This window comes from Talpa europaea (genome assembly GCF_964194135.1).
Source record: "Talpa europaea genome assembly, chromosome: 13".
NCBI classification, from domain to species: Eukaryota; Metazoa; Chordata; class Mammalia; order Eulipotyphla; family Talpidae; genus Talpa; species Talpa europaea.
Genome location: NC_140080.1, coordinates 61,872,853 through 61,888,599, shown reverse-complemented (window position 1 = coordinate 61,888,599; position 15,747 = coordinate 61,872,853). Strand labels below are relative to the sequence as shown.

The following is a 15,747-nucleotide window of genomic DNA, read 5'->3' as shown; positions in this document are numbered from 1 at the left end:
TGTCTAATGTGTAGCTCTCAGGAACTCAGGCCACAGAGTTAGAGTTAGAACAGAGTGCTCTAGAGTTAGAACAGTGGAGATTCTTTTTTTAAGATTTATTTATTAATGCATACAAGACCTGGGATGTAGGCCAAAGGTGTGTGGTAGGGGGATGTTGAGAGGATTCACCAGAGAGTAGGGTGCAGAACAGGTGGACTAAAATACACTGCTGAGGGGAGCAGCCGGCGAGACAGGAGAGGTCTGCTGTGCCATGTTGGTCACCTCCCTGGCCTGCTGGGATGGAACTCCTGCTGAAGTGGCTGGTGAAAGCTTGACAGTGCTGTTTATAACCCCTGCTCCACCAGGGAGGCCCCTGAACAAAGGAGAGTCTTTCATCTTTGGCAGCTAGGAGAGCTAAGAGGAGGAGACCAGGGAGTCATGAAGTGAGAGGGTGAGATCCAACAGAGAGCCATTCAGAGGACAGTGGTGAGAAAGTGCTACCACCCCCGTACCCAGAGATAGCCCTGCAGGAGGTTTGGGAGGTCCTCTCACCCTATACTTTGCACACTGTTGGAACAGCCCTTGACTTTGGAGATTGATGTGACCTCAGGAAAGAAGGGGAGGGGAAGGTCAAGGAGGCCGGGCTCCTAATCCTTACCCAGTGCTCTTAGCATAGGTCTGGTTCTCAAACACCTGTTTTATGTCATGGGGTGAATCAGTTCTGTTGCTAAAGTAAAGTGTTGAACACCTCTGAGTTGAAGACTGCTGGTTAGATTACATGCTAGAACGCCTGTTTTGTAGGTGAGGAAACTGAAGAACAGGAGTTTCTGAGAGAATTTAGTGGGTGATAGTAGATCCAATTTTTCTGACTCTTCAAAGTTCCACATGGGACTACTTTAGGGAGATTACAGAATAACTAAGATTTCCAGAATTCTCATATAATAATAAGTGAGACTGTCCATGCCAAATCTAATACCTGCAATTTTATATGAACATTAGGTTTTAGAAGGTTTCAGTCAAGTGCAACGCATCAGAATCTCTTGAATAGGATAGTAATAGACTTTCTTTCATAGGCTGAAGTGTAAAAGCAGGCTGCCTTTGCTATAAATTTTTAAGTATATTAAATTCAAGGTAAATAGGAATCAAAACCAAAACAAGGAATGAAAAATCAGAAATCAAAGTGTTATTACATTAACCATTAACCTTGCCATCTTGTTTTCTTCACATATATATTGTCTGTTTAGGAAGTGAGCTGAAGGATTATATCTTATGCTTTAAGAACACACTTTAACATTTAGAGCAACCGTAATCCTTTTGTTCAAAAACTTGCTGACTTCATAATTTCATGATTACTGTTGAGAGATATATTCAATTTCAAAAAATGTTTATATGATTTCTCAGTTGGCTGATGTTCTTATATTAGGATCCTAATCATTTGATCTGAATTTATTTGCTAGTTCTTAATCTGTTTTCATTAGCGAGAGCTATTGTGAGGAAAGGCCCCATGGGAAGAACAAAATTAGTAATTTTACTCATTCATCCATGTGTGTATAACATGACTGTTTCCTTTTCTGATGTTGCAATTGAACTGGATCAAAAGCAAATGTCAGTGTTTCTAGTCCCTCTGAAGTCTTTGTGTATGTTTTCTTCTAGGTGAGGAATTTTAAATTGGAACAAGAACAGGAAAAAAACAAAATTTTGTCAGAAGCATTAGAGACTCTGGCCACAGAACATCATGAATTAGAGCAGTCTCTGGTTAAAGGCTCGCCACCTCTCAGCATCTTTAGTGAGGACGAGTTCTATGATGCGCTTTCAGGTAATTCTAGAATCCTGGCATGGTATTGTTGGTGATTTAAAGGTCCACTACTTTCTTGGCTTCTTAGGGTAGATATCACCTTAAATTTACTCTTGGAGTAGACTGATATATAATGATAGTTCTTCTAAACTATTTGTGTGTTATGTTATTAAGACAAGAGCCTAACCATTTGGAATGCAAGTTGTCACTGAGTTGGCCTTACCATGACTGTGTGTGCTATATAGTGTGGCTGAAATGCTGTTAAAACTGCACAGATTTGTGTTACTCTTTACCCTGTAACTGTGAAATACCTTCTAGTGCCAGGTGCAAGTACAGGTTGAAGGATAGAGAAATGGGCAGTTTCTCACTTTAAAGAGACCTCTGTCCATGTTAAGATACCGATAAGTAGCAGTATGAAATGCTGAGTGTCAAATTAGAGGTGAATCCATGGTATCCCTGAAGCAGAGAGAAAGAAGTGCTTAACTTTGCCTCAGAAGCACATGCCAGAGAACAACACAGCCCACCAGCAATCAGCATGGACTCCAGAGCCAGCTGTTTGGATCCTGTTTCTGACACTAGCCAGCTGTGTGACCTAGGACAAAATCCATGACCTCTCTGGTTCTCAGTTTACACCTGTTTGTAATGGGCATAATTATCCATTTTAACAGGTGAGTGTGGACTAAATGAGTCCATATGTTTAAGTAGTGCTTAGGGCCGTCCCTGCTGTATTCTGGGTTCTCAAACAAAACAAAACAAAACAAAACATGGAGAGTTGACAATGACTTGCGAGAGGGGTGTACTGCTAAGTAGTTTTAATTTAGTTTAGAATTTTTGAGGACAGTGTGGGCAGGAAGGGGAAGCATGGATGGGAGTGTTTGGAGTTCAGTGTGATTAAGAATAATTCTTTCATGGAAGGAAATGAAATCCTTACATTATATAATAGATGAATGTAGACAATTACTGGGTTTCATTGAACTTTACCTGTGGAAACAGGAGGCCTCAGTGCATATGGAGTAAAGGACCAACTTTATAATAGGAAATTAAAGAAAGTGCAGGTAGAAGTGAAAATTAAAGATAATGAGGTTAAGGAAGTTAAAGAAAAAGATTATGTATAACAGGGAACATAATCTTAGTAGGCTTGTGGAGAAGAGATTGATGATGTAAAATGAACACAAATAGGAACATTATTATAAGTATGATAATAGAAAGAAAAAATAATTTTAACAGCCTGATTTGGGGACAATTAGAGAAAAAGCTACGATGAGGCTTTTGTCAATTAGATACAGTGTTTACAAAGAGTGATTCATACAAGGAAACCAAAGTAAAGATAGGATTTTAAAGCAGTGAAATGAGTGATAGGGCAAAGGAAGCAGTGAGTTATCGCTAGAGGTGGGGAGAGTGAATGACTTTTAAGGCTGCTGACATTTATTCATATCTACCTTGTGCCCAGCATGGGACAGTTATCGCCTGTAGTCCTTCAGTGTGGGGCATCCAAAAAGAATTATTACTCGAGGAATTATTGGATTAAATGCAAAGTTGTCTGAATATAAAAGAGTCCAGATGTTTCATCTTTTTTCTCTTTTTAAAAAAAAAATTAAAAATTTGTTATAGTCAGTTCAATATGAAAGTATCTATAGTGTGCAATGAAATTTTCCCTTCATTCCTTATCCAATCATGCAGTCCTCCTCAGAGGCTTCCAAAAGCCTAGTAGCCTCACTCCCATACTTTTACAGCTTTCAAATATAAATGTGCATTTGTGCATATGGATTTATTTTAACAATCATAAATGAAGTATCTGTATAATTGTTCTGGATCTGCTTTTTGTTTTATTTTTTTTTTTTAAAGATTTATTTATGCATACAAGAGCACATGCCAGAGGTGTGGAAAGCTAGCTAAGGGGGAGAAAATTAAAGTTGCATAACTTTATGAATCTTTAACAATTTAAGGAATTATTTTTGAAATATTACCAATTAAACAAGCAATTTCATTGCTGTTATTCCTTAGTAGTAGTCTGAGATAGCAGTTTCATGAAAATTACTGCCTTTTGAATATTATGGTTTCAAAATGTATTTTTCTTACTGCTTGTTCATTTTCCTTTTTCGAAACTTGTTGAGATCAGTTGCTTGTTGAGGCAAACTTTCTTGCTAGGTTTTCTTCTTAATGCTATTTTGGTCAAAATGTGCATGAATAATGCATACGATCCAATAATGTAGACTCACAAAACCAATAGATTCTCATGCAATTGAAGCCAGTTTTAGCATTTCCCAGCAGTTGCAAGGGGTGGGTGTTCATGTCTTTTTAAATCAAATCTTTCAAAATGGAAAGTGGTAACATAATGATTTTAGTTTTGTCTAGAGAAGAGTAACACAGGAATAGTTATGACCTATGCCAGATAAAGTTTAATCTAGCAAATAAAGCAGGTAATGTTTGAAAAAAGTAAACCCTCTATGGAGAGTGACATTTTACTGTAGGAGATACATGAGTAGAGGCGGTCAGTGTTGTTGGTAGGAACGCAGAAGTGCATTTTGGCCTTTGTGTAAGACACAGTGCATGCTGTTCCTTATGTTTCCAGGCCCAGTGTGCGCTCCTCCTACCGTTTATTTTTGAAATAGCTGGGCATTTCTTAGCTGGGCTTTGTGTGTGTGTCTTTTCTATAGTGTGGACCTGACAAGGACTTACTTGGTGATCTCACCTTTTCATACCTAGCACTTCTCTCATCCCCATTTGTTTGATGATGTGCCAAAGTGTCTTGCTCTTGTCCCTTCTCTCATTATATAACTTTTTGTGTATTTCTTCCATCTCTCCCAACAATACTGCATTTCCCTTACGGCTAGAGACCATGTTTTTCTTAAACTTTTATCTGTTAGCCAACTCAAAGCAGGTTAAATGATGTGTTGTACACCAAACTGAGAACCATACAATATGACTGTTATTAAACATCTGTACATAATAGGTAGTCATGTCATTCTGTTATGCTCATCATTTTGCAAAAAATCTAAGTAGTGACAGGGGCTCTTCCTAGTTTTTTGCTTCTAGCATTGAAAAATTATGCAGATTATTCATATTGTGTCTGTTACAGATAGATAATTGTGAAAGTAATTTATCCAGTAGGTTTTGGGTTGATCTTCTGGGCTCATTTTCATTTTCCAAAATGTTTTTATTAATTAATGTCTGTTAAATATTGTAAAATGATGTGCATTTTGTACTGCTGTTTTCAGAGAGGATTTCATTGCCCCAACACATTTATTGAGTCCCCACTGTGTACCAGGAGCTTAACAGTGGGGGCGAGGTAAATAAGATCTGGTCCCTGAAGTCAGGAGGTGCAATGTAGTCAGTCTAGAGGAAAAGACTAAGTCATGGGAAGGTGAAGTATAATATGAAAGGTGTCTGGTGCTCAGGCTGCTGCAGCTACTGCACTTTCAATCTTCCTGTTGGCCTCTCTCAGTCACTGTATCTGACTGACCACACCTCATGTTTTTCAGCCCACTCTAAAACCCTGATCCAATCACATGACATCCATCTTTCTACTGCCCCTCACTCCCCTGTGTCCTCATGTCCCTCCTTTCCAGGCTCAGATTGTACAGGGCAGCAAATAATTGCCCTCTGCCTTTTTCTCCTTGCACTGTAGTCTCCTGGCAAAACTCCACTTCATTCCCCCACATTTCCAACCACTTCCCATGTTTCTAGGTAAAGTCAGAGACGCTGGCCAGTCTAGTTTAGATCCAAGACTGTACACGTCTGTTGCACCCTTTCTTGCCCTGAAATCATACCATCTTTTTCTAGTTGGTCCCTTTTACATGTTTGTTTCATACTTACCTCACCTGAAATTTCTTAGACTTTGTCCTCTGCCCTCCATCTGATGATACTGTGTACACAACTGAGAACTCCTCATGTTCCCGCTGTCAAAGCCACCTACACACTTGGATGTTGTGCCCACATATTCTTCTTCTGTACTTTACATTGATGAATGTGGTGTCCCTACCTGAAGGCCACTCCTCCTTCAGTGCCTGGTACTCCATCTCCTCTGATCTATGAAGAACCCACCTCCTCTGATCTAGCAGAGGCTATTTTTTAAAGAGTTATTTATACATACAAGAACTGGGGTACAGGCCAGCGGTATGGGGGGGGTGAGAGGATTCACTAGAGACAGAGCAGGAAACAGAACAAGTGGATTGACTGAAACACACTGCTTAGGGGAGCAGTAGGTGAGGCAGGAGAGATCTGCTGCACCATGTGGGTAGCTCCCTGGATGTCCAGGGTTCAAACTCTTTGCTGCAGTGGCTGCAGATAGCTTCATAGTGCAGGTGCTTAACCCCTTGCACCAGCAGGGAGGCCCTATCAGAGGCTATCTTGTAGCTCCTTCTCTTTCCCACATATCAGTTATTCCTTGCCCCTCCTCAGCTAGTTTATCTTTTAAAATGTTCTGTCTTATGAAATATATTTGCTCCCATATTGCTTTCCTTATCTTTCTTTCTTGCATACTCTTTCTCTTTATTTTCACTATTTCAATGGCATGGCTCTTGGTGAGGTCACCCTTGTGATGCACTCTGTCTCCACTCCGTCCTTCCTCAGGTCTCATCCTTCTTTACGTTTTACCAATACTGAAAGTTGTGGGTTACTCCCTCCTTCATAGAACATTTTCTGTTCTTGGCTTCCAGAATGTCACTGTCATTTGATTTTTATTCCTTGATTTCCTTTGCATCTCTTTTTGTCTTTTGCCTCCTTTATAGATATTGGCATGTCTCAGGGTGCAGGCACTGAACTTCTCTTTCCTTCCTTCTCTAGTCCTCTAGACTCTCTTCTCACTGTAGCTGACGATCAGCAGCATCAGCATCACCTGGGAGCTTGTTGGAAATCTGAGACCCTCAATTCTGACCTAGTCAATAAGCACCTTCATTTCTCAAATAACATGGACATTCATATGAATTGATATTGTGGTTTATATGGAATTTACATGAAATCTGCCTCTATCTTCCTATTCAACTTAGCTCTTGAGCAGCATTGCCTTACATGACCTAATCGTTTGCCCTTAAATATTGTCTGTATTCCAATAAATCCATAATTTGTGTCTCCAACCTGTCTTCCCCAAAATTTCATAATCATGTCTGATTATCTTAACCAAGTGTTTAAGATTCACTTAAATGTCTAATGATCTCCTAAATGTCTTAAAAGGAGAGAACTCTTGATTTCTGCTCAACCCTGTCCCTTCTGCAGTCTTCTAAGTTTTGGTGTAAGAGTCATCTTTCCAGTTGATTTGAGTAATCCATTACAGGCTTCATTTGTTTTTGGTTTCACATTCCCTTTCAGTTCAACAACAACTTCTGTCAGATCTACCTTCAAAATATAGCAGCACCTGCTACTGCTCCTCTCTCCACTCCTCTCACCTGGGCCCAAGCCCCCATCTTCTCTGCCAGGCTTTATTACAGAAGGTTTCTAAATAACTGTCTGCTTGTGTCCTTATTGGCAATAATTTTGCATACAGCTTTCAGGGTGGTCATTTTGAAACCTAAATCAGTTCACACCAATTCTCTGCACAGAATCCTCCCATGACTTTGCCTCTCGGCTGGAGTAAGAGCCAAAGTCCTAGATGACCTGGCTCTCTTCCACTTTTCTGAAATCTGCCTCTGTCCTCATCTACTTTCTTGTCACTCTGACCTCAGTGCCAGTCATGTATTTGCCAAGTATGTTCTCCCTCGGGTCTTTGCTTTTCATTATTTCCTCTGTCTGGAACTCCCACAACCCAGATTTCTACAGTGCTCACTCCCTCAATTCCTCTTTGCTCTGCTTAGAGAGACCTTCACTGTGTCATTTTCGGTTTCCTTTCTAGCCCTCCCAACCCCCCCACCCCCAAAGCACCTTTCACCTAGTTCTAATTTGTTGATCTCCCAAGAGTAGAAGGTAAACTCAGTGAGGGAGTTTCTTGTTTAGTTCACTGTTGCCCAACCCCTAGAATAGCGCTACAGAAGGAAGAGGTTTCCAGTAAATATTTGTTAGGTTAGTTATTAAATAAGAACTACAGTGGTATATAAGAAGTGTTACAGAAATTCAGAGAGGCAGCTACCTGCTAGAGGAATTGGAGAAAGCATCTCCAAATAAATGGCATTTGAATGGTGTTTTGAAGACAGTAAATAGTTCTCCAGATAAGATGGGGGAGAACAATTTTCAGTGGAGGATATCAGCATGTACAAAGGTAGAGAAAATTAGTTTTCAAAAACATCATAAAATGTATGATAGGAACAGGACTTGCCTGCCTATCTATGTTCCTGTCCTCCCTGTCTTGGCGAATGGCATCCATCATCATTTACCTGCTGACCCCACTGATGATGACAGTGCCTCCTACCAAGTTTCTTTGTTTTTAGATTTCATCCCTTCCAACCTGTCTCTTCCACATTGCACTTGTTAGGTGTGGGAAGTTGAAGAATGCCTCCAAAGATATGTCTATCATTTAATCCCTGGATTCTGTCATTTTTTGGGGGGGGGTGAAACTTTGTAAATATGATAAAGGATTTTGAGGCCATCATGGATTATTTGGGTGGAACCTAAATGCTCTCACAAATATCCTTTGAAGTGAAGTGCAGAGGCAGATTAGATACACATGCAGAGAAGGTCAGGTAAAGGTGGAGGCAGATTAGGGTGAGGTGGCCCCAAACCCAGGAGTCTAGGCAGCCACCAGAACTGTGGAAGGAGATAAGGAACATAGCTTCCCCTAGAAACCCCAGTGGATGGTAGTCCTGTTCAGTGAAACTGAATTTGGACTGTTGGTCTTCAGAACTATGGAAGACTAAATTCCTGTTGTTTTAAGCCATTATGTCTGTGGCAATCGTTTTAGTGTCCATGGGACACTATACCTCTTAGTTATCTGTAAAGTTCTGTGATCTGACCCAATTTAAAGCCTTTTCTCTAAAACCATCTTTTCCATCTACCCTCCTTTCTAGTTTTGCCAGATATTCTTGGACACACCTTTTTCTTTCAGATCTTGGGGTTCTTTGCTCTTCCTCTCACAACTAGTAATCTCTTTTCATACCTTAAACTCTTACTCTTGCCGTCCAGGTGTTATCTCTGCTTGAAAACTTATTCTGGCTCCCTTAAGAGTTATTTCTTCCACTATTCACAAATATGCTTTGTATAAACACATTTACTTGTGTTTGGACTTCTTCCACCACACTGGACTTTGAATACCTGGAGGACACCAACGAAGCTCATTAGTCTTTCTACGGTTTCAGCACTTAGTCTTTTACCTGATGTGTGGTAGGTACTTCATAAATGTCGGTTCACTAACCATGAAGTCACATGAAAATACTTTATTTTGTAATTATGGATTCTATAATTGATTTTTATTTGTAGTTATTTTCTTTGTAGAGTATTCACTTTTTGTAGGTCTTCAAGGTCACAGGTAACCTTGAAGAAAACTTTCAGGATGTCAGCTCCTAATCCAAAATAGATAAACATAAGAGTTCCAGTAGCCCACATATGTGGTGTGTATACTTCCTCATTTTCATCACTTGTGCAGATTTTGAAAGTTGTAGAAAATAGTAGATTTAGTTGTTTGGGAAGAAGCCATCCTTTAAGGAACTCTGTCATGAGCAACACTACCATTTGGCTAATTTGACCTTGGATATCATTCAGAGAGAATATGTCTAAGATGTCTCTGACTCTTATTGCTAGCTGCCAAGATTCTGTTTCAAGCTTTTGTCACTTCCTCAGAAGATTATTGTAGCAGTCTTTTGGCAGCTCCTTCTCGACTTATCCTGTTTTTCAGTTTAAAATTTATTTTAAATGTGGTAGGTTGCATCTATTTTCTGTGTGTTCTTCATATTTACTGTTATTTTTGAGTTTACATAAATTGTATATTAAAGCTCAATAATAATTTAGCACTGATATTTTAAGTTTGGCTTACCTTGCCTTACTTTAGACATTCTTAGAACATACCTAATACATGGAGAAACAAAAAAACAGATATTAAATTACATGTGTTTCTCCCTTAACCATTCCTGTTACCTTAAATAACAGTGGACAAGATTTGGACATTATCTATAGTTCTTCTACATCTTGCTCTCTGTATTATTTGTTCTCAAGCTAGTTTACAAAAATCATCCTAAATGATTATCAGGATAATTTATAAGAATTGTTGACATGTTTATATTAACTTCAAACTTCTCCTTTCAGCTTTTTAATAGGAGGGAAAACTCAAAAAAGTAGGATAGAGGAATGATCTTCTTAAAGTTTGTTTAAAATTACTTCATTGAAGTATGATTGACATAAAAGAAAGGTACATGTTTAATTTATTGTGGCTTGATGAGCAAAGTTCTAGCCATGTTAACCCAATCACAGCTATTGGTTTCTTTGCTATTTGGATGAGAGAGTGAACTGTGTTCTGTCTGAAGTGTGCTCAAAATAATTCTAAGTGCTATTTTGGACAGAGCTTAAAAGATCTAGGTCATCAGAAATTTGTTGTCAGAACAAATTTTCTGTTGATGCTACTGTTTTGTTTTTTTTTTTTTAAGATTTATTTATTTATGCATATAAGAGCTGGGGTACAGGCCAGAGGTGTAGGGGGTGAGAGGATTCACCAGAGACAGAGTGGGGTACAGAACAGGCAGACTGACTGAAATGCATTGGTGAGGGGAGCAGCAGGCAAGACAGGAGAAGTCTGCTGCACCATGTGGGTTGCTCAATGGTCAGACCAGGGATCGGACTGGTGCTCCAGAGGCTGCGGATTGCTTCATAGTGCTGTGCTTAACCCCTTGTGCCACCAGGGAGGCTCTGATGCTACTGTTTAAATTGAGAAATTAGTCTGAAAAAAATCTGTCCAGTTTAATGGTTGGTAGTAGGCCTAGAGCATTTATCTTGTAAAATATAGTCTGTTTTTCTATGATTTTTTTCTATAACATATAGAAATATAGCCTGTTTTAGATTGGAGAGCCATAGTTCTAGATATATTTAAATACATGTTTCACAATGGCAAATACAGATGTTAACATATCAGTATTAACTCTAAATGTAAATGGACTAAACTCTTCAATAAAAAGACACAGAGTTGCAGCCTGGATTAAGAAACAAAACCCAACCTTTTGCTGTCTCCAGGAAACACATTTAGCTACAAAAGATAAAAATAGGCTCAAAGTTAAAGGATGGAAAACAATCCTACAAGCAAATGGACCAAAAAAGAAAGCAGGCACAGCTATACTCATATCAGATAAAACAGATTTCAAACTCAAAAAGATAAAAAGAGACCCCAATGGTCACTACATTATGATCAAGGGGACAATACTTCAAGAAGAAATAACACTCATTAACATATACTCACCAAACGAAGGAGCACCAAAATATATCAGACAACTGTTGTCCTCTCTGAAAACAGACATCAGAGAAAACACATACGTAGTGGGAGACTTCAACACACCACTATCAACAATGGATAGATCAACAAGACAAAAAATAAGTAAAGAAACCAAAGCTCTAAATAAGGACCTAGAGCAATTGGGCTTAACAGACATCTATAGAACACTAAACCCCAAAAAAATGGAGTACACATTTTTCTCAAGCGCACACGGATCATTCTCCAGGATCGATCACATACTGGGGCACAAGACAAACATCAACAGATACACCAAGATTGAAATCATATCAACCATCTTTTCTGACCATGAAGGCATCAAACTAGAAATAAACCATAAAAAGAAGGCAAGGAACTTTCCTACCTCATGGAGATTAAAAACCACACTACTGGAAGACCATTGGACTAATGAGGAGATCAAAGAAGAAATTAAAAAATTTTTTGAATTGAACGACAAGGAGGACACCAATATCCTAAATGTATGGGATGCAGCAAAAGCAGTAATAAGAGGAAAATATATAGCAATAGAAGCTCACATCAAGAAACAAGAAAGAACGCAAAGAAACAACCTAATCTCGAAGCTCAAAGATCAAGAAAAAGAACAACAAAAAAACCCCAAAACCAGTAGAAGAAAAGAAATAATAAAAACCAAAGCAGAAATAAATGAAATTGAAACTAAAAAAACAATCCAAAAGATCAATGAAACCAAGAGCTGGTTCTTTGAAAAAATCAATAAAATAGACAAACCCCTAGCCAGGCTCACAAAGGAAAAAAGGGAGAAAGCACAAATAAATAGGATCATCAATGAAAGAGGAGAAATCACAACGGACACAGCAGAAATCAAAAGAATAATCAGTAACTACTATGAACAGTTATATGGAAACAAGTTTAACAATCTAGAGGAGATGGACAAATTCCTACAACTCTACAATCACCCAAAGCTAGATAAAGAAGAAATAGAACACCTAAACAGACCAATTACAATTAGCGAAATTGAAATGGTAATCAAAAACCTCCCCAAAAACAAAAGCCCAGGACCTGATGGATTTACAAATGAATTCTACCAAACATTCAGAGACGAATTAGTGCCTATCCTTCACAAACTCTTCCAAAAAATTGAGAAGGCAGGGACAATACCAAACACGTTTTATGAAGCCAACATTACACTAATACCAAAACCGAACAAGGACAACACAAAAAAGGAAAACTACAGGCCAATCTCCTTAATGAACACTGATGCTAAAATCCTCAATAAAATTTTAGCTATCAGAATCCAACAATGTATCCATAAGATAATTCACCACGACCAAGTAGGATTCATTCCAGGGACACAAGGATGGTTTAACATCCGAAAATCAATCAACGTTATCCAACACATCAACAAAAAGAAATATAAAAACCATATGATAATATCAATAGATGCTGAGAAAGCTTTCGACAAAGTGCAACACCCATTCATGATAAAAGCCCTTGAAATTCTTGGGATACAAGGAACATACCTCAACATCATAAAGGCCATCTATGACAAGCCAACAGCCAGTATCATTCTCAATGGTGAAAAGCTGAAAGCAATTCCATTAAGATCTGGAACAAGGCAAGGATGTCCACTCTCACCACTGCTTTTCAATATAATACTGGAAGTCCTAGCCAGGGCAATAAGACAAGAGAAAGACATCCAAGGAATCCAAATAGGAAAAGAAGAAGTCAAACTATCACTATTTGCAGACGATATGATATTATACATAGAGAACCCCAAAAACTCCACAGAAAAGCTAATTCAACTCATCAATCAGTTCAGTAAAGTGGCAGGATACAAAATCAACACGCAAAAGTCAGTAGCCTTCCTATACACAAACAATAAATCTGAAGAAGAAGAAATCAAAAAAACCATCCCTTTTGTTATTGAAACAAAAAAAAATCAAATATTTGGGAATAAATCCAACAAAAGAGGTAAAGGACCTATACAAAGAAAACTATAAAACACTGTTAAAAGAAATAGAAGAAGACACAAAGAAATGGAGAGACATCCCCTGCTCATGGATTGGAAGAATAAACATTATTAAAATGGCCATCCTTCCAAAAGCAATATACAGATTCAATGCTATTCCAATCAAAATTTCAATGTCATTCTTCAAAGAAATAGAACAATTATTGATGAAATGCATATGGAATGACAAAAAACCCCGAATAGCCAAAGCTCTCCTGAAAAAAAAAGAAGGGAATGGAGGCATCAGACTCCCAGACTTCAAACTATACTACAAAGCCATAATCATCAAAACTGCATGGTATTGGAACAAGAACAGACATACAGACCAATGGAATCGAATAGAAAATCCAGAAATAAACCCACAGATTTATGGTCAACTAATCTTTGACAAAGGAACAAAGAATATGCATTGGAGCAAAGAAAGTTTGTTCAATAAATGGTGCTGGGAAAACTGGGTCGCTACATGCAAAAGAATGAAGCTTGACCACTACCTCACACCATACACAAAAATCAACTCAAAATGGATTAAAGAACTAGACATAAGACCTGAAACCATAAAATATATAGAAGGAAATATAGGCGAAACACTACGTGATTTGCACATCAAAGACATCTTTACAGACACATCACCCAAAGCAGTGATAGTGAAGGCAAAGATAAACAGCTGGGACTACATCAAATTAAAGAGCTTTTGCACAGCAAAAGAGACAATAACAAAAACAAAGAGAAACCCCACCAACTGGGAGAACATTTTTGCACCCAACACTAATGATAAAGGACTGATCACAAAAATCTGCAAAGAGCTGATGAGACTCAACAACAACAAAGAAAATAATCCAGTCAAAAAATGGGCAGAAGAGCTAAAAAGAAACTTCTCTGAAGAGGAAATGCAAATGGCCAACAGGCATATGAAAAAATGTTCAACATCACTTGTCATCAGGGAAATGCAAATCAAGACTACCATGAGATACCATCTGACACCAGTGAGAATGGCACATATTAAAAAAACTAGCAACAACAAATGTTGGCGAGGGTGTGGAGAAAAAGGAACTCTTCTGCACTGTTGGTAGGAGTGCAAACTGGTCCAACCACTGTGGAAAGCTGTGTGGAGATTTCTGGACCTACTAAACATAGAGCTTCCATATGATCCAGCAATTCCACTCCTAGGTATTTACCCAAAGGACACAGAAACATCAATTCCAAAGAACACCTGCACCCCTATGTTTATAGCAGCACTGTTTACAATAGCTAAGCTTTGGAAACAACCCAAATGCCCAAAAATAGATGACTGGATCAAGAAGATGTGGTACATATATACCATGGAATATTACTCAGCATTCAAAAAAGATAAACACATGCAATTTGCAGCAACATGGATGGCGCTGGAAGGTATCATGCTCAGCGAAATAAGCCAAAAAGAAAAAGAAAAATACCAGATGGTCTCACTCATAGCAGGAATCTAGAAAACTTAAATAAGGGACCAGGAAAATGAATAACTATAAGAAAGTGAAAATCAAAATCAACAAAAAACTATGAACCAGAGACACTTTTAGGGGGGCGGGGGCAGGAGGGGAGGTATTGGGGTCAGAATGGGGGGGCTGCAATTGTATGGGGAATATAACAATAAAATTTATAAAAAAAAATAAAAATAAATAAAAAAATAAATAAATAAAATAGGATCCAAGATTAAAATAAATAAATAAATAAATAAATAAATACGTGTTTCAATAAACAGAAAATACTTTTCTAAAAAAAATTGTCAAACTACCAGAATCCTTTTGGAATTACATGGGAATTAACCTACAAGTAATTACATACTAAATATTTCATTTCCAATCATTACTTGGGGTGTACATATTTTCCTCATTGCCTGTCAAAATTTCAGAAAATAACAAACTATTTCATAAATCCCTCAACCCTGTTTTTCAGGGATCATTGAAGTATTCTGAAATTTGGAGTGTGGCTTTATTTATTTTAGAAATAATAGATGTTTTAAGGGAAATTTGGTAGGGAAGAAAAGGAATAATAAAAGGCTAACTCTCTGAAATCTGAGTATATCTATTTTAAAATCTCTTTGGCTGCATTTAAAAATGTCTGTAAAAGGCGAAAGATTTATACGATCTGAAGAGAAACCAGAGAAGATGTGGTACATATATACCATGGAATATTACTCAGCATTCAAAAAAGATAAACACATGCAATTTGCTGCAACATGGATGGCGCTGGAAGGGATCATGCTCAGCGAAATAAGCCAAAAAGAAAAAGAAAAATACCGGATGGTCTCACTCATAGCAGGAATCTAGAAAACTTAAATAAGGGACCAGGAAAATGAATAACTATAAGAAAGTGAAAATCAAAATCAACAAAAAACTATGAACCAGAGACACTTTTAGGGGGGCGGGGGCGGGAGGGGAGGGATTGGGGTCAGAATGGGGGGCTGCAATTGTATGGGGAATATAACAATAAAATTTATTAAAAAATAAATAAATAAATAAATAAAAATGTCTGTAAAAATGAACCAGTTTTGTTTCTGTGTTTTCTTTTTTTCCCATAGACTCATTGGCATTGAGACAAGAGATAATATGAGTAGGATATAGTTCATGAATCCAACATGGTAGCACTTTGGCTTTGACTTGACATTTGTGTGTT

At 38.0% G+C, this 15,747-nt stretch overlaps 1 protein-coding gene across 1 annotated transcript in view; it reads left to right on the top strand.

Annotated features, from left to right (window-relative positions):
- Positions 1-15,747, top strand: part of OSBPL1A (oxysterol binding protein like 1A) — a gene marked incomplete at both ends in the record, with an annotated part of 170,242 nt that overhangs the window by 90,426 nt on the left and 64,069 nt on the right. Inside the window, one exon of the mRNA XM_084252790.1 lies at positions 1,633-1,795. Coding sequence (XP_084108916.1) covers positions 1,633-1,795 — 163 coding nt within the window. The remainder of the gene's footprint in view (positions 1-1,632; positions 1,796-15,747) is intronic.